The following is a 23,201-nucleotide window of genomic DNA, read 5'->3' as shown; positions in this document are numbered from 1 at the left end:
ACGGGGGTGCTCCGCTGAGGTTCGAAAAATGGACCCTACGTGGGACTCGAAATTTGCGAAAAAAGTGACCCTGAATGGGACTGAAATTTCAAAATTTTCTCAAATTGTCTACTTTTTCACCAAATTTTCCAAAAAAAAGGCACCCTACGAGGGACTCATTTTTCTGTTTTGGTGTTTTTGCAATCCTACCTGGGACTCGTGGAGGTTAAAAAGGTACCCTGACCAGCGGAGCATCCCCGTAATCCATCTTGCCCTAGTACCCCCCCCCCCCCCCGGGGTTTTAATACGTAAAGCCGCTTGAGCAAAGCAGAGGGTATCCAAGTCCAAGTGACGATTATCTATCCATTGGATGGACCCCACAACCCCACAGAATCTCCCAAAATATTCTGATTTTGACGTCTGACTGACTCCGGCTTGCATTCCCAACATATTTTAATGCTCTTGACCAATTTGCTTAATTCCAAACGACAGAAAACCAAATTGCTTCAACAGACTGTGTGTTCTTTTACCAACAAGCCCTCTGACTCCGACTCCGAAGGGCATGCTTGTTACAGTTCAACCTTGGTTCTTTGCCGTTTTCAAGCAGGGAAGCGTAATATTCTTCCTTTCGTAATCTTAGGGTTGAAGTTTTTATAAGATGCTCATATAATTGGTTTTTCAAAACACTATTGTGTTGACGATTTCTTTAGAAAAAAGTAATAAAAGTCTTTGTCTGAATAGTTAACGACAAATCCAATGACTAAAATTTCGACCCGCTTCCATTTCCGTCTCCCAACACGCCGTCGTAAGTTCAAAGCATTTCAGCAGTTTTCGTTCTGTACAGTGGATGATAAGGTCTGATCTTTTGGTTGTTTATGTCCTCTCCAATCCGGATCATCTTTCAGCTACTCTTTTGGTGTTTTTAAGGTTTCCCTTCTTTGTAAAAACTAACAGGCTGATTCAAATCTTTGATCTTTGGTTTTGAACCATTGTTGATATCAAGGACCTTTGCTTTCATTGCATCTGCAATCTCCGTCTGTCTGGGCTTGATTATGACGCCAAGTGAAGCGGTGTGTTACTTAAACCAAGAGAACAATTCGAGAGAATGTGTGTTCGACTTCATCAATAACTGGTAGCGATCACAGATATCTTATATAATACACTAGATAGAGCTTCTCTGTATTTCTCAAGCAACAGGGGTTGAAGCAAAATTATGCGCCATCTTTGCTAACGGTAGACCACCTCTCGGTGCCGGCAATTTGTTCAATCAACCAAACAAATCGCAAAGTGCGGGAAAGAAGAAGGCGAGAAGATGGATTAATTGAACAAATTCATTGCCCAAATGGGTTTCCCACAACCTCTGGTGCACAGAGCCCCCGTCTCTGAGGGATGATTTTCAGTTCGTTTTTGAGCCTTTCTGAGGAGGCCAGTCGATTAGTTTTTTTTCTTCCTTCGTTTCATAGGTGTGGAAGGCCGATCCGATGGCTCTCAGATGAACGAAACCAAAGCCTATTCTCAACTTCAGTTGAGCTAGAATCTGACAATGTGTGTCTGTATGTCTGTATGTGTGTTTGTCCGAAAACTTTGGGGCAGGCTGGAGACTTCAAAAATGATGATAGTTTCCACAGATCAGCTCAAACTTTTCAGATGTCAAAAAGAAATTACCAAAGTTTTTTTTTGTTTACATTTTTTTCGGGTGATTTTTGATCCTAAACGATTCATCCTAAACGATTCAGCCCAATCTCCGTAAAGTAAATTTCCCCTGGATCATGCTTATATCCTAATCAATATCTATTACGTGAGATTGGAGAATTTCACGCAATAGATCCACTCCCCAAACTACGACGTACAGGTCAAATTTCACGGGACAGAGTTAGCCTTGAGATTTGGGCGCTAGCCCGCGAAAAACTTACGTAATAGATTCCGTACGTAATAGATAGCTTCTTGCTTAACCTCGCTTATATCAGCATAATATAACAATAGGCAGACACTGTCCCGATCTGAAATATGTGTCTGATATGAAACGGGAACACTTATGTAAAAATAAAACCTTTCATATATTCCTTTTTTCTACTCAATAGTCCTTCCAGACGATCAATTGGTATTGGATGAAACCCCTTCAACCTCTTCTTCAATAACAGATAAGAGCCTTTCTTCCGCTCATGAAATCGAAAACGAGGCTGATGATGAGAAAAAAGAGCCAGTACAAACAGATTTTGTGATGGAGCTTAAAGGAGTCGAAGAATATGATTGAGTGATTAGAATACAAAGTGCATCCCAGCTGGCACACAACGTTGTTTCAACGTTCATTTAACGTAATATGAACGTTTTGAACGTTAAATAAACGTTTAAAAATCGTTGTGTGCCAGCTGGTTTTGAAGCATGTCTTGATTACGTGAGCCGAGGATCCAGAGCCACACTTACATCACTTTTTTAATGTTACTGATGGACCTGAGCGCTATCAGAATCATACAAAAGCAAACTAAGGGGCTGGGTTCGGGTTTGTGTAAATGAAGCAATGTTTTGATTAATTGAGTCGTGGATTCAGATCGATTGTTGGTTTTCGTTCATTTGAACATAGTCCGTATAAAAAGTCCCGGTCTGGAAGCCTTTTGTTTCTTGCAATTGTCTCTTACTCGAAACTAACGTTGATAAATTCGTTTGTTTTACTCACTTTTTGATCATGTGATTATAACTTAAACCAATCCAAAGAGGAGTACTTGGTAACGTGATCAAAAACTAGTAAATCGACTTTCACCTTTTGATATCAACAAAGAAAAAGCTAACATAAAGTTAAAAACAATGAACTTTCAGACCAGAGTTTTTCATGAGGACTATGATCTGGACGTTTGCAAAACATTATTTGAACGTCTCAATGAAGTCACGTGTTATTGGAGACTCCAAGCAAAACTAGCTAACATATTTGGTCCAGCGCGCAGCAGAATGGACCTTTAAAAAGCAACTGATCGAAAAGATTTTGTCTTTGTCGGGGCCTGTGCGCGCAATAAATTAACAAATCCAGGCTAAACCAGCCGCCGATCTAGAATTTTTGCCCCACCGACCCGCGCGATGTTTGACCTATGTTTTGGATTGAATTGGTAGTAGAGTCAAATTTCTCGGTTAGATTAAAGGGTTGTTTCAGGTAGGGTCAGTTAGGGTTAGGGCTAGAGTTGGGGATGGGAGTTAACCCCTGGTTAGGATTTTAGCTCCCGGGTAGAGTTTGGAGTAAATACCATGTTAATAAGGAGCTTTGAACTCCTTAATACAGCTGTGAGTCGATGGCCGAGTGGTTAAGGCGCTGGCGTTCTAATCATAGGTGCTTTGTATATGAGTGGGTTCTTATCCCATCAGCGGTAAAAGTTTCGAAATTTCGGGAAATGCATCAAAAAATTTCAATAATTAGCAATACAAAGAAAGTGTCAAAGAATAGAAGCTCAGAGTGGAGGATGGGAAGGAAATTTTTTTGCGTCACTTAAGGAACCCGGTACGAACGACATTCGGTTATTGCCACGTCAGCTGGACCTTCACGCCGCTCCGGCTTCTTGTTTTGGAGATAATATGAATACCAAGAAATTATTGATTATCAAAAGATGAAACTACTTTGAATGGAGTTAAGAAATCGGCGTTGGACGACCTTACCTTCGTGATAATAGAAACAGTCTTTGCTGCTGGGATCAAAACATTAAAGAAATGCTGAAATAGCCATCTGAAATTATTTCATTGCAGTAACTCTCAGTATACTGATGATGAAGCTAAATGGTCGAAAAAGGATCAAGTTGGTGTTCATAGAATGTCGGTGAAGACCACAATAAACAGTTGTATGTTGAAAAAATATGTCTTCAGAAAAATGCTCAAGAGAATCAATTCAATTAGATTTTTACTTTACTTTATTTTGTCCCATACCTAAGAATCGGGGTTGTTACTTCGGACAAAAAGGAGTACGGGGATGTGTCCCACCGGTCAGGGTACCTTTTTTCATTCCCATTACTCCCAGGTAGGGTTGAAAAATCGCCAAAATAGAAAAAATTGGGAAAAATATAAATATTTTGGAAATAAGTGGAAAATTATGAAAACATTTTGGAATTTCAGTCCTACTCAAGGTCATTTCTTTTGGCAAATTTTGGAAAAATCTATACAGAAAACGAATCCCATAGGGTCCATTTTTTGAACCTCAGTGAAACACCCCCCGTCAGTCGGCAAGGAGAAGTACTCCTTAAGAATAAATCAAAAAGATTTTCCGAGTGTGGAAAGATATAAGTTCATATACCAAACTCAAATATCTAAGCGGGCATTTGTTAAATTATTTATGTAGAGTCATCAATCATTTCTAGCTTTTAGAATCAATGAGCAGCTGGACTTTCTTGCAACTGGAAATTTAGATAGAAAAACCCTTAGCTCTCAATGACCGGACAAACTTAATGTGAACTGATTTTCATAAGACATAGATCTTTTTCGCTTTATATATTGGAAAAATCTTTGGATTTAAAACAAAATATTCTCAAGAAAAACTAGCGGACAAGACACCTCTTTGAATATTTGTCTACTATAGATTTTGACTGAAAATATAGACAGTTTCACGGTTGGTGGATGAGCGGAATCATGTCTTTTTTCGGCTGGAATGGCGGAATATGACGAAAATTTGGACGGAATTTCAGAAATTAGGCCCTATGTTGGAGATGGAAGTTAGTCTGTTACAGTTCAGGAAAATTGAATTTGGCAAAAAATCAGTCGGAGTTTCGAAATTTTGAAAAGATATTCTAAATTTCTGCAATGTTTGACAGAAATCGGAAATTATTACAAAGGAATTTTCTGTGCTCGTTTAGACGGTTTGATAAAATTTAAGGAAAAATTGACGGTATGACAGAATCGGATGCCCTCTGAATCCCCCTCTATTTAAGGTATATGTGTGGGACATGGATGGACAGGGATAAGATAAAATAAGTATTTTGAAACACTATTACTTTTACTACGTAAGAAAAACAAAATATGAGCAGAAAAATAATTCAATTCTAATATATTTGACCATATCTTATAAGAGATAAAAAGTATATAGAAGTATAGAAAAGGGGTTTGAAAAAAGACAATTAAAAAAGAAACATTATCACATTTGAAAGGAAATACTACTTGGTTTAAATACTTAAAAGTTCTTACGCCTCTCAATTGAAAATGGAAATGCTGAAAATCACCAATCACCAAAGAAATAGTATTTTTTAAACTATTTATTCAAGGAAAGAGTCAAATAGCAAAACGTTTGATCATGTATTTTGGGGGAATCAGATAACAATTGGAAAATTGGTTAGAAATACTGATAGAAAAGATACGAAGATGATATCGAAGGTAAAATTATATAAAAATTCTTGTAGGTAAAATTTCTACCGAAAAAATACTAAAATAATAACAGCTTATATTTCTCTTTGAGTTTACAAGACAGAAACGTAGACTTTGCAGGTAACTTCGCCAGAATTGTCATATTCCGAATCTCCATTGCCCATATCTTCAATATACCACACTTGGATTTCACGTTCCGGAAGATCTGCAATACGGATAGGTTCAGTTGAGATTTCATTCTTGTTGGAGTTGAAAGTGATCGATTGACTGTTCCCAGTTTTTCCGGTCATCTTATCTTCTTTGAAAAGCGTTTGTTCAAGTTTGTTTGTGATTTGAACTCCAATACGCTACAATCATGGTTGAAATATATTGAGAATTCTGGTTATTTTAACATTTTTCCGGCGAGAAAGTCGATTTTTGGGCTATCTCTTTAATTTAGTCGGGGAGGAGTTGGCAGACTTCCAGGCTACATTCTGAGCCTTATTAGACTATTTTTGAACTTTTGGATCCTCAGTCTTAAGTCTAGCGTTAAAACTCATAGTTAAAACTCTACCCTTTAGAGCACTTACAAATCGATTGTGGTTTCAAAACTTCCCGGTGAATTTCACTTTTTTCTCAAATATTATGACCTTAATTGTAGAAAGGGTTAAAGTTATTTTAAGTTAATTCTTTGCTTGGTAGCAGAATTACTTTAATAAGTGGAATAATTTGGCGCAAAATTTATTTCGCGAATGGAAGACCTAAAATGGGTCTCTTTTTTATCTGATGTTTTTAATTTTTCAAGATATTGTGAAGCTAGTAAACTAATCATTGATGAATAATGCAAATAGAGACTAGGACTGAGCCAGCACGATATTAATGAACTGAAAGATGAATAGAAATCAATAGAGTGGGGCTCAGGCCCTCGAGCCCAGACCCCAGGGCGAGCAAACATGAGCGAGAAAAGGAAAGAAATCGAGGACTTGGAAGGAAGAGCTTGAAGGAAGAGGACTTCGAAAGAAAGCTCAAAGGAAAAGGACTTGAAAAGGAGAACTTGAAGGAGAAGGACTTGAAAGAGAACTATCGTAAATCACATGCTAGAGTTATTAATTTATTTGATGTTATTTATGTTATGCTTATTTGATATTTATTGCTTAATTGGAGAAACAGAATTGATGTTGATTGAAATCTATTAGCGTACCTTTACTACGTGTCCATAGACTTATTCCCAATAAGGGATACCCTGATCGAAGGAACAGATAAGTGATCTGAGAGGTCCCCTCAATAACTAAAGGGTGACCCCAATCGCCTAACTTCCCTTCGTCACAATATATTGGCAAAAATCAAAATTGTAAAATTTTTGCAAGAATCAAATTTTGTGGAAACTAATCCACGCGAAATTTAATCTACTAAAGTTATGATAATTTTACGGATTGATACCATTTTTCCTACATCCTGTTCCAGTGCCTGAATGGAAATACACCCCTTTCTCAAAGACCCAGTAGATTTTTTTCAGCCAGTGGGGGTAAAATATTAGATTTAAACTCGATAGGGATTGACTTTTTCATATCTTTATGACTGGGGATTGTTTTTAAGTCAGAAAATTCAGTGGGGATGAGGAAAATAGCATAAAATTTTGCAGCGAGGGTTGGTTTATTTGATTATTTTTAGTGGAGACAAAAATCGGAGTATAATATTCCACTGGGGACGATTTTTTGGGACGTTCATCTAACGTTATATGGACGTTGTGAACATTGTAAACATTGAATGAACGTTGAAAAAACGTATTGTGCTAGCTGGAATATTTTCAGACGTACCTCAGTTGGGAAGTTGGATGAAGGTGAATTGTTACAGCCCCACTTGCTTGGCTCACTGTTGGTAGAACATTTGACAAATCCAGAAACAAAGTCCAATCGAATTTGTGTAATTTCGCCGCTCAAAGTGTTGTCCAATTTAAGGACACCTAAAATTTAAACCAGCAGATATCATTACTTCAAAGATACCTAAAGATGAAAAGAAGCAAAAGCTAATATTTTAAGAACTTTTAATTTTGAAGCATGTCAGAACCCCGCCATACCCCTGGCTCAGCAACTAGGTGAGATAACTTAAGTCAGTTTGGTAATGTTCGAAATATCAAACTTTTTTGGTACAAATAATCCCTTTTCAGAGCCCTCTTTAGCTAGTTTCAGCCTCATTTAAAAAATTAAATCAAGAAAATATATACATTTTGCGCAGTACGGGTTAAGAATGAAGGAGTACAACTTCTAATAGGGTTTTGGTAGCTTCTATGATAAAGAGGTGTTCGGCCAAATGGGGCTTATGTTAAGTTTCAATTCTATATATTGTGTGTACATAGACCTTGCATCTAAATTCAAAATATATTGCCGTAGAGGGTCTGTTATCAATGTCTTTTCTAATTTGAGATTTTTCAAACCGACCGCTGCGATGGAGTGTTGGTGAGAGAAGGGAGACAATGAGAGGAGTATTGCTATTTACAATAATCATAATTCACCTCAGAGGTTGACCGTACGGGACTTTTTTATCAATAAACAGAGAGTGCGCACAGAGTATGAAGCGATAAACGTGAGATACACTCCGGTAAAGAGTATTCACATAACGATCACGTTGAGAATACTTTAAGCGTACAAAGTTTACTAAGTAAGTAAGTCTGCGACCACAGTCGGAGTCGACCCGAAGGCTCTTCTTTCGATAGCTATCTACCCGAAGATAGGATAAGGCGTTACTCTTTCTCCCTGGATTCCCGCTTACCCTTGATCCTTCTCTTAATTGCTGAACATCAAGCAAAGAGGGATCAAGTACCATTTTGGAAATCTTTGCTATACCTGGTTTGTTTCCTTTAGCAGCGAATGTGACTTGTCCAACTAAAATTTGGCATTGAACGATTTCTGGATAGTGACACATGTTCAGTTCGAAGTGGAAGTGAAGTCCTACAAAAAGAGAAAGAAAATGAACTACAACAATAGAAATTGATACACGAAAATAGAATTTCACGTTTTTTTATAAGAACAAACTATATAAGAACATAAGGCTTCAGTGGCTAAAATCTTAAGAACAAGTTAAAAACATTTTAAGGCTTCGTGTGAAAATGGACAAAAATACTCAAAATGCTGAAAATAAGAACATATTAAGAACATTCTTTGGTTTGAAACCTGAAAATATAAGGCCACGTCTGAAGGCTTCAAAAATTCTGGATGTTCTTATCAAAGAAAAAACGTGTAGTCTTACTCAAGGCGGGAGGACCTCAAAAATTCAATATAAGGTCAAGGCAAAAGATGCCGAAATAAAAAATATTTCCTTCAAAAGAGTAACGACATTCCTAAACTATACCCTATATTAGGTACCTGATGGTAAATGCAAGAGCTTTCTGCCTAGAGGTGTTATTATTCGTAAAAAACATTTTACTAAAATTCATAAAATTTTTAGGGATAAACTCGTTTAAATCTGTTACAAAAAGATGAATCTCTAATAAGTTCAACATGGTAAAACCGCCTATCCAGGCTGCCACACAACGTTGTTTTCAGCGTTCATCTAACGTTATATAGACGTTGTGAACGCTCGCACGTTGAAACAACGTTAAGTGCCTGTTGAGATGTTATCTGCTAAAAAGAAAGACGAATCTCTAAAAAAACCCTACCTGCAGGGCATTTCATGACATAGGTATTTTCATTAGAGCAAGTCAAGTAGAGTCCGCATTCATAAGGATGGATATAGTTTCCATCAGCGCGTCCAACGCATTCTTCGTCCATTGGGATCTCTTCTTGGGCTGTCTCTGAAATAAATAGCGTTTATTTGCATTTTAACAACTCACACCCCCGGTGGAACTTTTTTCCTCAGCGGAGATAAAAGTTATTGTTTCAAGGTTAAAAAATGCAGTGGAAGTGATGAAATGGAGTGCAACTTTCAAACATTAAATTTCGAGTGGGGATGACATTAAAGTCAATTTCCCGGTGGGGCTGAAATTTCAGGGTATTTTCCCACCGGGGACGAAATTTTTGCATAACTTTACAGTGGGGCTAAAATACCAGGGTATTTTCCAACTGGGGACGAGATTTTGGCCAAATTTTCAAGCGGGACTGGGGTCCGAGTGGGTATGTGACAAAGGGGTGCAATGTAAGTAAGCAACACTTCAGCTTGTATCGTTTCAACCTAGGAATTACGCACAAGGATTTCCCAATGAGAAATTCTTAGCTACAAGTGAGTTCGTTTTGTAAGAGAACTCAGTGAAGTTTTGCAATGGGGATTTCATGGTTTTTATGATGAATTAAGGCCCATTTTGCCAACATGTATGTGGATACTATGGAACAAGTGATCGTTTTTCTTAATATAAATGACGCTAAAGATAGAAATTTTTTGTCAAATATTTTGCAGATTCTTCTCACATCGACAATTCATTGAGGGTAATGTAAAAGATGAAGGGCGATATATCTTACTTGTTTTCTGTTCACTTTGTCTCGTGGCCAACTCCAAGTCAACATCGGTATCCATGGTAACAAGGACTCTGATCACGTGTTCACCGCTATCATCACTGGTGGTCTCTTGGTTGAAGTCTTCGTTATACCAAACCAATAATTCTAAGTCAGTCAATTCCTGTAAACAACAAAGGAAAGTTATAATACCTTATCGGCCCTTTTTACGGCGACCCTTATGTGTATTGTGTTCGTCGCTGGCGAATAGGGGTCGGCGTAAGGGTTCTCCAGGTCTAAAAATTCACTTGACGCACTTATGTCAAAAGACCGGCGTAAGGATTCGTGTAATTTAACTAGGCCTGGTCAAAAAATGCACTTTGACGTGTACTAGCTACACCTCCTTTTCACAGACTGGGTAGGAGAAACGGACAAAAACTCGATGGGCTTTTTGATATTCCCAAGTCTATTACGAATGGGGATTTGAATTCTATTGTTTTCAAGCCAGGAAATTGAGTGGGGATAGAAAAATTAGCACAGTGTTTTGCAGTGCGGATTTGCTTCTCTGATTATTTTCAGTGTTGACAAAAATATGAGTATGATTGTCTTGGGGATAATATTTTGGCCAATTTTCCAATGGGAGAATAAAACAAGCACATGAATTACACCATACCGAAGTATGAACAGCTGGGATATCCATGACAGCAGAGTTGAAAGTGATGAATGGGCTGTTGCCGGTAAATCCGGGAAGTCTTTCTTTCTCGAAGATTTTCGTTTCAACAGCGTCAGTAATGAGTGTTCCAATGATCTGTAAAGATGAATAAATATCTTATTGTCAAATTAACCGATTCAATTACATCAATTTTGTACCAACCTATAGAGTCATCCATATTCTTTTCCTTCTGATGGACTTTTTGTGACCACATCAGAATCACAGGAAAACAAACTAAGTGCTAGGGTGCGAAATATAAAATATATCATATTTACAGAATCTCAAACACAAAATGGAGATCGAGTCGCAAGCTCGATCGAGTTAATATGGAGACTGGCTATGGAATCATTAGCGAGTTTATGTATTTGCGCTTTTGAGGACGGTAAAGTGACTGAATCGATTTGGAATAACCCGCAATTCTGCCCCGCAAAATCGAGGACGGTAAAAGTGATGATCGTCGTCCTCAGTTGGTCATGATCTAGTCAAATTAGAACCTTACCGTCTCCGTCGCTGAAAAACAGACATACGTAAACTCGGTATTAACTGGAGGGGGGGGGGACAAAACTATGTTATGAAAAATATTGGAAAATCACGCGATTTAAGAATGATATAAAAACACCAGCTGACAGCGCAAAACAAATAGATTTTCCCTTTAAAGTTTGAACCTCTCAACGAGGGGATTTTTTCTAAGCGTTCATTTCTACTGGTGCACGTTAAACTTTCGTTGAATTTCAGAGTATCAAAACACTTTTTTGGAGGGTTTCCCTCTTAAAGGATTTGTGTTTAAAAAAGAGTGATATTGTTTGCTTACTGATCATAATTTTCAATTCACAAGCTTTTTCACATTGAATTGACACAGATGTGGAGAAAGATTGGTCAGTAAGAGGAAAAGAAAAACATTTTTTTGATCATATCAGCATAATATAACAATAGGTAGACACTGTGCTGATATGAAATATGTGTCTGATATGAAACGGGAACACTTATGTAAAAATAAAACCTTTGATACTTACTTACCTCTGAAGTATAAGTGGCCTGGTTATTATTACAACCCCAGTAGCTTGGTGCGACATTTTGTGTACACGTGACCGATCCTGATACGTGCTCCAAACGAACTTGACTGATCAAACCGGATGGAAGATGGGCTAAACTGACACGTCCTATGATGAGATAAAGGTGTTATACTAGACTGGATTCGTTTATAATGCGTGTAATACAGTAGTAAGGCGTTATATGATAATACGATTATTGTTACGGGATTTAGTTCGTATAAACTAAAATTATTCCCTCCATTACTTTTTGCTTTATTTCTGCTATGTCGGAATTATTCGTCTAGCTTGCTAGATTAAGTGTTATACAAGTTTTTCTATCTAAGAACACAAGGCTTTCGATGGTCAAAATATTAAGAACAAATTAAGAACATTTTAAGGCTTAAAACTCAAAATATTAAGAATATCCAATATTTTCAAGAGTTTTGGAATTACTTAGACGAAAATCGAAATTCTAATGGAGATAAAATCATATTCTTCCAAGGTCATGCAAAAAAATTCATTGGGGATGGTTCTAGAGTGCAATTTTTAAAAATTGAATTTCGAGTGGGTATGAAATCACGGGGACGAGGCTGAGGCGTTCTTTGATAGTTATTCAGTCCAGGTAGGATAGTTTGGGAGTGCAATTTTTACCTTTGAATTTTGAATTTAAATGAGAAAAAAGTCAGTTCAGTAGGGCGAGAACATAACATTACATGGATGACAGCCAAGCAAATAAGTAACTCTGCAACCACAGCCGGAGGCGACCCAAAGGCTCCTCTTTTGATAACTATCTACCCAAAGGAAGAGGAGGACGCCACTCTTTCTCCCTGGATTTCTCCAATTACCCTTGGTACTTCTCTTAACTGCTGTGTATCAAGCAGAGAGGCATTAAGTACTATTTTGCGAATCTTTGGTATGACCCGGGTGGGGATTGGACTCGCAATCTTGCGAACCGTAGCCGGATGCTCTACCACTGCACCATGGTTCGCTCTTAAATTGTTGGCTTACATTTGCCAAATGAATACTAACCTGGTTTTCTTCCCTTAGCAGCAAAAGTAGTTTCTCCAGCAAACATCAGACAATGTGCTTCTTCTGGCTCAAGACATTTGTTTAACACGTGATTGAAATGGAGTCCTGCTGGGCACGGCATCGTGTAAGCGATGTGATTGGCACATGCGACATATTTTTCGCATCCTGTTGGATGGGCGTAGTTGCCATTCTCCAGATTGGCGCAAAAATTCACAATGGCTAAAAACATAGGAATATAAAAAAAAAATTATCATCAATTTTGGTTTAGCTGTGGAGTCTCTGTAGGTAAAATTTCCCTTAAAGGGACATAAAAGTATTAAAATGTAAACATTGCGCAAACCACGTGTCATTAAACAGAATAATTTAAATCAAGTGTCCAAAACAAACTTTTAAAACAATTGAAACAGTCAAAATGATATTTGTTTTTACTTTTTATTTTGACATGTGACATTTGTTTAGATTTTGCATCCCGCTGCATACAGTTTGTTTACAAATTTCGTCAGTACTATTATGTCCCTTTAACTCCAACGAATTTGTGTTTCCTCTTGCGTAGTTATAGAAACTCCACTGTAGAAACTTAACCAGAGAATTTTCATGGTTTGCAGGTGGCAAAAATTCACGAAAAATCACGATGTGTCAATTTGAGTACAGTAGTGCCTTCTTTAACACGAACCTCTTTAACTCGAACGTCTCCTTAACTCAAACAAGCTTTCTCAACCCTTCAGTTATCAATGCCTTATAAATCTTACTCCATAACTCGAAATTTCCTTAACTCGAACAAATTTTTGTTCCTCTTGCGTAGCTATGGTTTGCAGGTGGCAAAAATTCACGAAAAAGTCAATCGTGTCAATTTGAGTACAGCAGTGTCTTATTTAACTCGAACCTCTATAACTCGAAATTTCCTTAACTCGAACAAATTTGAGTGGAGACTCCACTGACTAAGACATCTGATGTAAAAAAGATTATACAGAACCAATGACATAAGGTAATATAATGTGATACTCTTTAACACACCTATCTCACGGCCCCGGTGAAACTTTTTCCGACAGCGGGGATAAAAACCTCGATTGAAATCTCAATGGGGATAAAAATTCTATCGTCCCAAGGTTAAAAAATCTAGCGGGAATGGTTTTGGAGTGCTATTTCTAAACAATGAAATCGAATGCGGATGATATAAAAGTCAAAGTTTCAGTGAGGCTGAAACTTTAGGGTATTTTTCCCCGTGGGAACGAATTTTTTTTCTAAATTTTCTAGTGGGGGTAGGGCCCACTGACCTTTATATAACCCTGGACCAAACAATATCTGCCATCTTTGATTGGAGTTTTTTTAGAATTGGTACCCAAGGAGAAGCCATTGCAATGTTAAAAATTAACGTCTAACGCCGCTGCATCATCAAAAGAATTTGAGGAAAAGTAGACCTAGCGCTCTCGATGCATTTACACCGCTATCGAGTAGTGCCGACATTAGGGTACCAATTTTCAAAAAACTCCGATCAAAGATTTTGCTTGGCTGGGATTGAGAAGCTTTGTCCAGGGTATATAAAGGTCAGTGGTAGGGCCCCAGTGGATCTGTGTTCTTTAGAAGTCTTTTGGTTTGTTTTTACCGCATCAACATAAAAACGGTTCGGCTATCTATGAGCTTTAAGCCACATTTATCATGCAGGAATTTAGTACGTCATCTGGCTTTTTCTCCCTAAACGTCAATTTTGAATATTTTACTCGGACACGCCTGCCAAGTTTGGTCAATCCTTGCAACCCTAAAGGGCTATATACACTACACAATATATTGTCAGGCAATAATTTGATTGATAAAAGGAGTACGCAATATATTGTCAGCTTCATTTGCAATATTCCAACAATATAGGGGAATTGTTTACCGAAAGAAAATTCCTTTTTATAATAAAATACCAATTGTTCGCTCTGAATATTACGGCCCGTAAAATACATTGTCGAATATTGCTCCCCAATATATTGTTGTGTAGTCTAAGTAGGCCTTAAGGTTCGTACATGGTTGGAGTTTTGGTCAATCCTTGCAACCCTAGGGTTCGTACATGGTTGGAATTTCTCCACCTACCTTCATCATCAATGGTTCGTAGAGATTTCAACACAGCACGGACTTGGTTGTCAGAATGTTCTTTCAATTTCAGTTCACGATGGCATGGACATTTGCAATCACAATCTCCATGTGGACAGTGTGGTACAGCTGCAACTGAAAAAACAAAACGAATCGAATTCAAAAACGCTTGATAAAAGTTCCCTTGACTCTTCTTTCCTCTTCCTAATATTATTGGTTATCAAAATAGCGTTTAGAGAATTTTACCTAAAGCACATAAATCATTTAGACATCAATCATGGTACCAGCCATTACCAGAGCTGTAAGCAAACTTGTTCAAATCTAACCTCACGTTTAATCTATTTTAGGGCATGAATGCTTGGATTTGCTGAAAGACTTTTTATGTTCATACACTTTACACACTTCATACACCCTAACAGTACACCGTCTCTGAAATCAACCCATGTCGTGCGTTTTGGGAGGGCTGAAAATGTAGGGCCGCGCTTACGGTTGTACAGTTATCCTACTTTCTAAGGTAGCTGTGAGTAATCTAACGACCTGTTCATAGCTTCGGACAGCCACCCTTTGTAAAGTCTAACATCACATGACTATGAAACACCAAAAGAAGCATAATAAACTCTTTAAGTGGTATCATCAGGATTCTTACAGACAATAATGACCGGGTAGCTCAGCCCTCAGCCGGTAGAGCATTCGCCTTATAGTCCAAGGGTTGAGGTTGATGGTTTGATTCCCGGTCACCACCAAATCAGCGAATGAGCAGCTTAGATTGGGTAATCTGATCTAAGTTATTGAGAACTGAGAGTAGGTGTAGCGCTCCACATCAGCATTCAGTCTAACGCAAATAGAAAAGGGGATAAAATCTTTCACTCCCAGCGGCCACTCCAACGGCAACCAGACCCAGCTGGCACACAACGTTGTTTCAATGCGTTCATCTAACGTTATATGGTGTACTTACATTCTGGATCCCTAAAACACTCCTCAAAAGCTAAAAAGAATAGCCCACTTCACAGTCGAAATGGATCATGGGTAATCAGGACTGATCGCGCCCGATAACAGTTTCCCGTTGGTTAGACGCAAAAATCTTCAAAATTCTTTTAAAAATAAGACCAAAAGTAAATTGTTATTAGCTTGAAGTGGTCCTGATTGCACATTACACTTAGCGACTGTAAAATAGCCTATTATAGTTTAACCTACCTGCTGCCACTAACAACAAAACAAGGAACAGTTTCATTTTCACTACCCGTTTATATTCTTCTGCTTAGAATTTGCGCAAAATAACAGAAATTATTCCAAGACTCTTGTAACCCTGTTAGGTATTCAAGATCTGCGAATAATTTGATGGAAATGTTAAAATTGCAACGTTATTTATATCATTTTATCTACAGGGGTGGAATCGGAGGGTTGGTTGATACAAAGAGCATGAGAAGGAGTGTTGTTTGCCTTATTTAACAATAGAAATTGGATAAATTTTTCTCCACCGTAGGTTTTATTTTGTGACAAACTATTGGCTAAAATTTCAACTCTTTTTTTATTTTAACTCCATTTTATCTACAAGGGTGGAATCGGAGGGTTGGTTAATACAAAAAACATGGGCAGGAGTGATGGTTACCTTATCTAACAATAGAAATTGGATAAATATCTCTCCATCGTTGGTGTTAAGCTGTGATAAAATATTGTATGTCTGTGTTTTTGAACAGGGTGAATTGCAACCGATTATAGGACAGTCTGAGAAATGAACATGGATAAATTTATGAAGTCGTTTAATATTCCACATCGCTTTCTGGAGATAATAGGAATTTTCTACCGAGGAGTTCAAAAGTAGCCAACAGCTCTTGAAATCAAAAGAAAGGAAAAGGGTTTTTCTGAAGGGGGTGATACTAGGTTTGCGAGGTAATGGGTATGTCAAAGCCAAAGTTCGAAAATCGACCCTTTGAGAGACTGAATTTCGACGTTTTTGTAACCCTTTGAGAAACTATTTTTCCAATTTCACCCGGCACCCATTTTGTCCAAGTGCCCCCCCCCCCCAAGGTTCCTTTTCGACAAGTTTTGAGAAAAAATTTGAAATTATAAACATTGGAGAGCTAACTGAAGGCACTAATTTCCCGTCCAATAGACGTGACCGACGTTTTATCGCCAGATTTCAAACAATTTGCAGAGAGAAAAAAAGAGCTAAATTTAATCCGTCATTCTAAATGCCGGGGTATATAATTATTACGTCTTCACTTTTTCTTGCTTTAGTAAGGTCATATAGATTCCACCCTTCGCACAGTAAACTCCTATGCAATCCCTATCTTAAGAACTAATGGTCGGGTTCAAGCAAAATCGTTGCTCAGTGTATATAAGTGTAGATTTAAATAAACAGGAAACCCGTCCTGTATTTTCATGATCTGATATATGCAGGGCGGGTTCGAGCTGTAAGGCAGTTTTTTGCCTCAAAAAGTTTACAGTGGGAAATCACAGCATGGATCTCCAGGCTAAATGAAAAGGAATTGGTCGAAGTTTTTTAATACTGTAATACACTTTATAAATCAGTTTCATTCGTTTTAGAGATTCTTAGATTACAATTATGTTGGTTGCACACAAATGCACAATCCAAGAAGTTGACAACAAGTGAATGAAATTGACATTCTAAGCTTTATGTGTGTGCTTAGAGATTCTGCACAGGTCAATAACAAAAATTAAAAGATTTTCTTGTTAAAGGGACACAATTTCAAATTTTTTAGACCAAACTAATACCAAAAATTGCCAAAACCCTTAGGAGATATCTCTCAAGGTCCCTGAACGTCAATAGGGCTATTCCAGAAATAGTCTGCACCCCTATTTTGAGGAGGTGTGACATCCAGGGTGGTCTGAAAAATAAAAAATCCAGGAGGATCTGGTTTTTTGAATGTAAAAATGAAGGGAGGTCAGTAAAACGAGGTCGAAAATCCAGGGTGGTCCAAAAAATGAGGAATAACCTCCTCAATAGTGGTTCAATTTTTTCTGGAAGAGCCCAATTTTTGTTCTTTCGTAAGGGCCAGTTTGGATTTTTAAAAGTATTATCATATTTTACCATATTTTACCACTGAAAAATCATACTTTTCAAATAGTTTTGATTTTGACTCCAGGAGGGATTTAAATTAAAGTATTTATCAAAATCAAACTCAAAAGGTTATGACGTTTAATAACAATTTTATATGTTTTGAAAATATGTTTTTTTTGGAAAAAATATGAATGAAAAGTGTTTTCGGTGACTTTGAATCTTTGTCTGTCAGCTAGCTTAGTTCTAAACTCTTTCAAATGAGAAACATGCTGTGTTTAAAACTTATACACGTTTTTATATAAGAACATCCAAAAATTTTTAAGCCTTCGGATGTTCTTAACTTTTTGGGCTTTAAGCCTAAAAATGTTCTTAATTTCACCATTTTGTAAACAATTTTTACCTATTTCCCTAAAAATTGGCTGTTTTAGAGTACGCGATGCCTTAAAATTTTCTTAACTTGTTCTTAACATTTTGGCCAGCGAAGCCTTATGTTCTTATATAGTTTGTTCTTGTAAATAAAATGTGTATATTTTTCCTTTGAAAATGTTACTTTGGAAGTCACATGGTTCTTGACAGAGTTTTTGTTGTGACTAAATCAATAAGTCCCGCAATAAGTTTCGTTTTTTACTCATTCAATATTTTTGTTTTAATTTCAAAATCTAAAGAAAACTTTTTTTTTAGAATGACACCTTTGAAAGACCATCTTGATTTTCTTTTCTTTTTCAAATTTATAAAATTTTGTTTCATTTTCGATGTTAAAAATTAGTTTCACGCTAAAATTTCAAAATTCAAAATAAGAGAAGAAGTGACATAGTCACGAAGGAAAGAATTTTTTTTGCTCATCCGATTTTCATACGTTGAAAGTTGAGGTCAACTGAAAATTACTTTTTTGCAACAGATATGTTTTTATTGTTTGGCTTTCTTCTATTTCTTTGTCATCAATTTCAAGGTATAATTTTTGTTCATAATTCTTAAGGTTTTGAAAAATTAACCAGTGTCTTTCTAAGATTGGTGAAATTTCACCGGCGCTAAATTTTTAAGGGGAAATTAAATTTTGACGTAGAGTAGCTTATTTTATTCATAGTACGACTTCAATCTTTAAAGTAATAATAAGTTGCCAATTTTGAACACTCCTAAAAAGTTTCATAAATATAACTATTATAGTTTTGAAGATATGAATATTCACGTAAAGTTTAAGAATGACTTGTTTATAGATTTGACGTCAATCTTTCCTATTTAGGTCCAATAAGATCTACATTGGTTTTCAAAGCTTCTAAACTTCTAATATTTCATTTAGATACTCATGGATTATCCATCAGAGGCCCAAATGACGCACAGCAATTGATAAATTCTCATGGTGAGAATGATTTGCCAAGTGGTGGAATGTGGGAAACTGCAAAATCACAAGCTATGGAGACATATCGTAAAGATTCCCGGCGGGGAATTCCCAAAAGAGGTCGATCCTCTTTCCTGGCTATTGGAAAGAAAGACGATTCCCTGAGCCTGGGGTCGAAAATGAAGAAATCTTTGGAATCACCCTCACTTAGTGTTTGGAGACGAGGAGATTCCCTTCACTCAATCTTAAGGGTAAATCCTTCTCTGGGGATCTGGAAGCGAGGAGATTCCCTGATGAGAAGATTTGGAAGGAAGAATTTTGGAAAAGATAACTCTCGGAGGTCACTGGTGAGGGAAATTGAAAATGACGCTTTTGGAATGAATAGGAAAGACGAATTTCCCTCACCAGGTATGTGGGAAAAAGCAAAATCCCAATATTTTGGAAAGAGAGAATTTAGAAATTCCATCCTCGGAAAGCATGGGAAAGACGAATTCCCCTCGCCAGCCATGTGGGAGAAAGCGAAGAACCAATATTTTGGAAAGAGGGATATTAGAAATTCCATCCTTGGAAAGCATGGGAAAGACGAATTCCCTTCACCAGCCATGTGGGAAAAAGCAAAGAACCAATATTTTGGCAAAGGAAGATAAACATTACAGATATTCAACATACAATATAATTTAACTATCCAGATTGTCCTGATTGCATTTTAAGTTGAAAAACATTGAAAATTCTTGCAAGATATTTTACATCTAGTCAGTATCAGCTTTAACACTTTTAAAAGGGATTAGGCTCAAGTTTATCGGGATCAAATGCCGTCAAAATAAGCGTAAGTATGAGTGTATCAATACAATGACAAAAATTTGACGTCCATCCAACCCTGGAAAACTCCGACCTAGTCCCTTTCATTCAACTTTTTTGAACGAAGACAGGTGTATTTTTATGATCTTTATGTTTTTTACTTTTCTTATATAAATTTCACCATAACTATTGAAGAAAGGACCGTGGCACTTAAAGGGTTAATCCTTGAAGCCTTTTTGAGTTATCAAAAAATAAATGGTTAACCAGAATCAAACATAAACCATTAACCAAGTTCTAACTAGTCACCATTCCAGGTTTCTCAGTCATCATTTATTTTAAGTGCCTATAGGAATCCGAAAATTGATCCACATTTTAATAGTTTTTATTCAGTTTAGCTTCGAATTAGTCGGACAATCTTTCTAAATGTCTTTCTAAATCACCGCTGGATTACTTATTGTTGGCTATGCATCGGTCCTTCCATTAGCCTGTCACTCTCTGTGGTACTATTTCTGTTTTTATAGGAGCAATGCTTTATGACAATCTGAAATTTGTCAATTCAAGTTCATTTCGGAAGAAATATTCCATTGTCTACTGTTTTGAGTCGCCTGAGTCACTTGGCCTTCACATCAACCGGCTTCTTGATAACGTTTATCCGGATTGATAGACATACATTGAGGAAATGCAGAATTGATATTAATACATCATTTCGACCGTAGTCGCGTGGTCAGGCGCGTGCCACTTTTTATCAACCCTAAGCTCAATCCAATTCTTATTTCTTTACAGTTTTTTCTATTGTCTTTAGGCGCGCAAAAAAACACTTGGACGGTTTTAGGGTGGTAAAACGGACAAAAAAATGCCCGCGCAGAAATTGGCGGCTACGGTCGAAAGATGTCTTCAGTAGGTGGCAAATGATGTGTTTGTTTCTTCAAGTTGTAATAACAACATTCGAATCCGTTGTAATTTTGTTTCAAGTGTTTGATTGTGTTGATCGATAATCTTTTGTCTTGTTGACAAATCTGCGTCTGATCGATCTGCCAACATTCTTAAATCACGTTCGAATTCTCTGAAATAAAAAATAAATTTCAGATCTTCGTTAAAACTCGCGGACTAACCCTAACATCCAGCCCCCATGTTATAGCGGCAGAAATTAACACTTGGTAAGTGTGGCCCTTCTCTCTACAAAATTGAGGACAACATAGACCGACCATCGTTCTCTATAATGTGCAAAGATCAAATTAGTTAAAAGATTTCTCATAAGGGTCGATGGTTGGCAAATCTGTCTAAACTTTATTTACATTTTAAGAGTCCGACGACAGAGTTTTTTCCGTCAGCAAACGCAGATCTGAAATTACCGAACGAAGACCTAATTTAGCATTCTTTAGACACCCTTTTCTCACAGACCCAGTGGGATTTTTTGAACCTGTGGGGCTATAAAAATAATGTACCAAAATTGGATGGAGATTAATATTCCTATGTTTTTTCATGACTGGTGATTTGAGCTCCATTATTTTCGAGCCAGAACATTCAGTGGGAATGGAAAAAATAAGCACAATATCTTGCGGTGAACATTTATTTATTAAATTTTTCTGAGCACGGACAATAGTATAATTTTTCACCGGGGACGATATTTTTGCCAATTTTTCTGTGAGAAGTTTTTTTTATAATTTATCGGCAACTAAACGACGCTGTGAACTTGAAACTCCACTTGGGAAACGGAACCCAGAATCTTTTGGTGATAGTTCTTACCGATTATCTTTCTCCAGAATGCTTAATAGATGATTCAACTCCGTACGCTGAGATGTTCTTATGGTAATATTGTTTCTAGAGATCTTTTGATTGCCCCGTCTTCGAGATATCGGCGAAACCATGGTGTACTTACCTGAAAAATTGGATGAAAATAATCATTACTTTCTAGAAATGGGGCCACGATCGACACACTTCATCACGACATAATGCTAAAAGATTTTGGTATATTAAGGGCTCTGACCATAGTGAATTTTTCATAATTGCCGTGTTTAATATGTGTTTTCTGACTGATGTAACCAACAAAACTATGGCATGTTATACATTTTCTGTTAGACAAACTATTCCTAAATCTGAAAATTCAAAATTTGCATTGAAAAAATTTGATGAAGAAGAAAATGAAGACTTTTGCGAGGAAGAGTATTTAAACTTTGAAGAGCTTAGTTTCGGCGAAGAAAAAACATTTTGAAAAATTTTTCGCAGTAGATGGTGTATCTTTTACCGAACAATAAAAATTTTTGCGGAAAATTTTTGTAAATGCTTCTTTGTCTCGAAATCTTCAAAATAGTGGTTTTTCATCAATTTTTCATCCGGATTTTGCTTAAAAAAACAGTAATAACTTTTGACACATCTTTTTAGAAAAATTTTCCGCAAAATTTAAAATAGTTCAATTCTTTGCGGACAGTGTAAAGAAATTTTGAAACAAAAAAGTTAATTACCCATTAAAACTAAGCACTTTTTGTAAAAGAGGGTGATGCAACATATTATTAACATCTTTTTAAAGTTCATAACGTCATTTTTGCAATTAAATTCTTAATTACTCTTAAGGGATTCGATTAAAAAGCAATTTATTAAGGCAATTCTTTGTTAAAAGTGTTAAGGAACCTGAAATATAACTTTTATGTTCAAATACCTAAATCAATTTTTGGACTATGGTCAGAGCCCTTAAGAGAACGAAAATCGCCGAAATCGGTTTATTACGCAAAAAATAGTGAAAGTAAGCATCGTCCCTTCGACCCGACCATTCGTCCCTATTACATTATTGCATTAGGCAAAAATTTGCTCACGCCAAAAAAATTTGCAATCAAGGGACTAGCTGAGAAATTAAAAAAAGTGTGCTCAGTGTACTTTAAAAGCCACAAGAACAAAAATATCAGCCTTCAAACTTTTGTAAAAAACTTTCTTTTAAAGCCGGCAAAGCTGGATCTACTGTAAAATAGATATTTTGAATTTCTATAATTTAGTTAGTTAGTCATAAAGGCAATGAAATAATCCTTTCATTTCAAATAATTTTACCTTTTTTACCTCTGGTGTGGTCTGTTAGTCTAAGTGCAAAGATTGGCTTTACAAAATTTTCATATAAAACTATATACTTCAGGTAAAATATAATACACTAGAAAAACAATAGGTCTTTCAATAATTAAATTCGTTAAATTCATCATTTCGATTGACTCTATAATCAATGTGAAGCATGCTGTCAAATAGAAGCAAACATCAACATGATTGGTTTAAATAATTTATAGAAATTTCAAATACAGTGAGTGAAAAGAAATTTGATTTCAAAATTATCCAGTGATGTCCACACTTCACCATCTGTGAAAAATCGGAAACAGGCTTTATCTAAATTAAATGCAAGCTCAAGTGGTAAAATAATCAATTAGTCCTAAACCATCAAATTGGCTCTAAAAAGTATATCAAAATAATACCTATACGACACACTTTGTTCAGACCTAGAATTTTCGGCTAA

The 23,201-nt window shown here is 36.7% G+C and overlaps 2 protein-coding genes and 1 long non-coding RNA gene across 3 annotated transcripts; 1 reads left to right on the top strand and 2 right to left on the bottom strand.

Annotated features, from left to right (window-relative positions):
• Positions 1-5,380: 5,380 nt before the first annotated feature.
• Positions 5,381-15,882, bottom strand: LOC136813073 (uncharacterized). The gene is made up of 10 exons (XM_067069600.1): positions 15,750-15,882; positions 14,556-14,690; positions 12,483-12,701; positions 11,440-11,582; positions 10,384-10,518; positions 9,738-9,894; positions 8,942-9,076; positions 8,130-8,234; positions 7,104-7,249; positions 5,381-5,654 (listed from the first exon to the last, which is right to left on the bottom strand). Exons 1-10 carry the CDS (start codon positions 15,784-15,786, stop codon positions 5,400-5,402), a joined length of 1,467 nt encoding a protein of 488 aa, XP_066925701.1. The 5' UTR covers positions 15,787-15,882; the 3' UTR covers positions 5,381-5,399.
• A 2,446-nt stretch (positions 15,883-18,328) lies between these two features.
• LOC136813071 (uncharacterized) lies at positions 18,329-19,933 on the top strand. Its single transcript, XM_067069599.1, has 2 exons — positions 18,329-18,526; positions 18,875-19,933. Exons 1-2 carry the CDS (start codon positions 18,478-18,480, stop codon positions 19,558-19,560), a joined length of 735 nt encoding a protein of 244 aa, XP_066925700.1. The 5' UTR covers positions 18,329-18,477; the 3' UTR covers positions 19,561-19,933.
• A 52-nt stretch (positions 19,934-19,985) lies between these two features.
• LOC136813072 (uncharacterized) lies at positions 19,986-22,791 on the bottom strand. Its single transcript, XR_010847430.1, has 3 exons — positions 22,751-22,791; positions 21,458-21,590; positions 19,986-20,774 (listed from the first exon to the last, which is right to left on the bottom strand). It is a non-coding gene; the product is annotated as an uncharacterized lncRNA (long non-coding RNA).
• Positions 22,792-23,201: the final 410 nt, after the last annotated feature.

The sequence above is a fragment of the Clytia hemisphaerica genome, unplaced genomic scaffold, assembly GCF_902728285.1.
Source record: "Clytia hemisphaerica strain Z4C2 unplaced genomic scaffold, Clytia hemisphaerica genome assembly, whole genome shotgun sequence".
Lineage (NCBI taxonomy): Eukaryota > Metazoa > Cnidaria > Hydrozoa > Leptothecata > Clytiidae > Clytia > Clytia hemisphaerica.
This window is presented reverse-complemented; position numbering and strand designations above follow the sequence as displayed.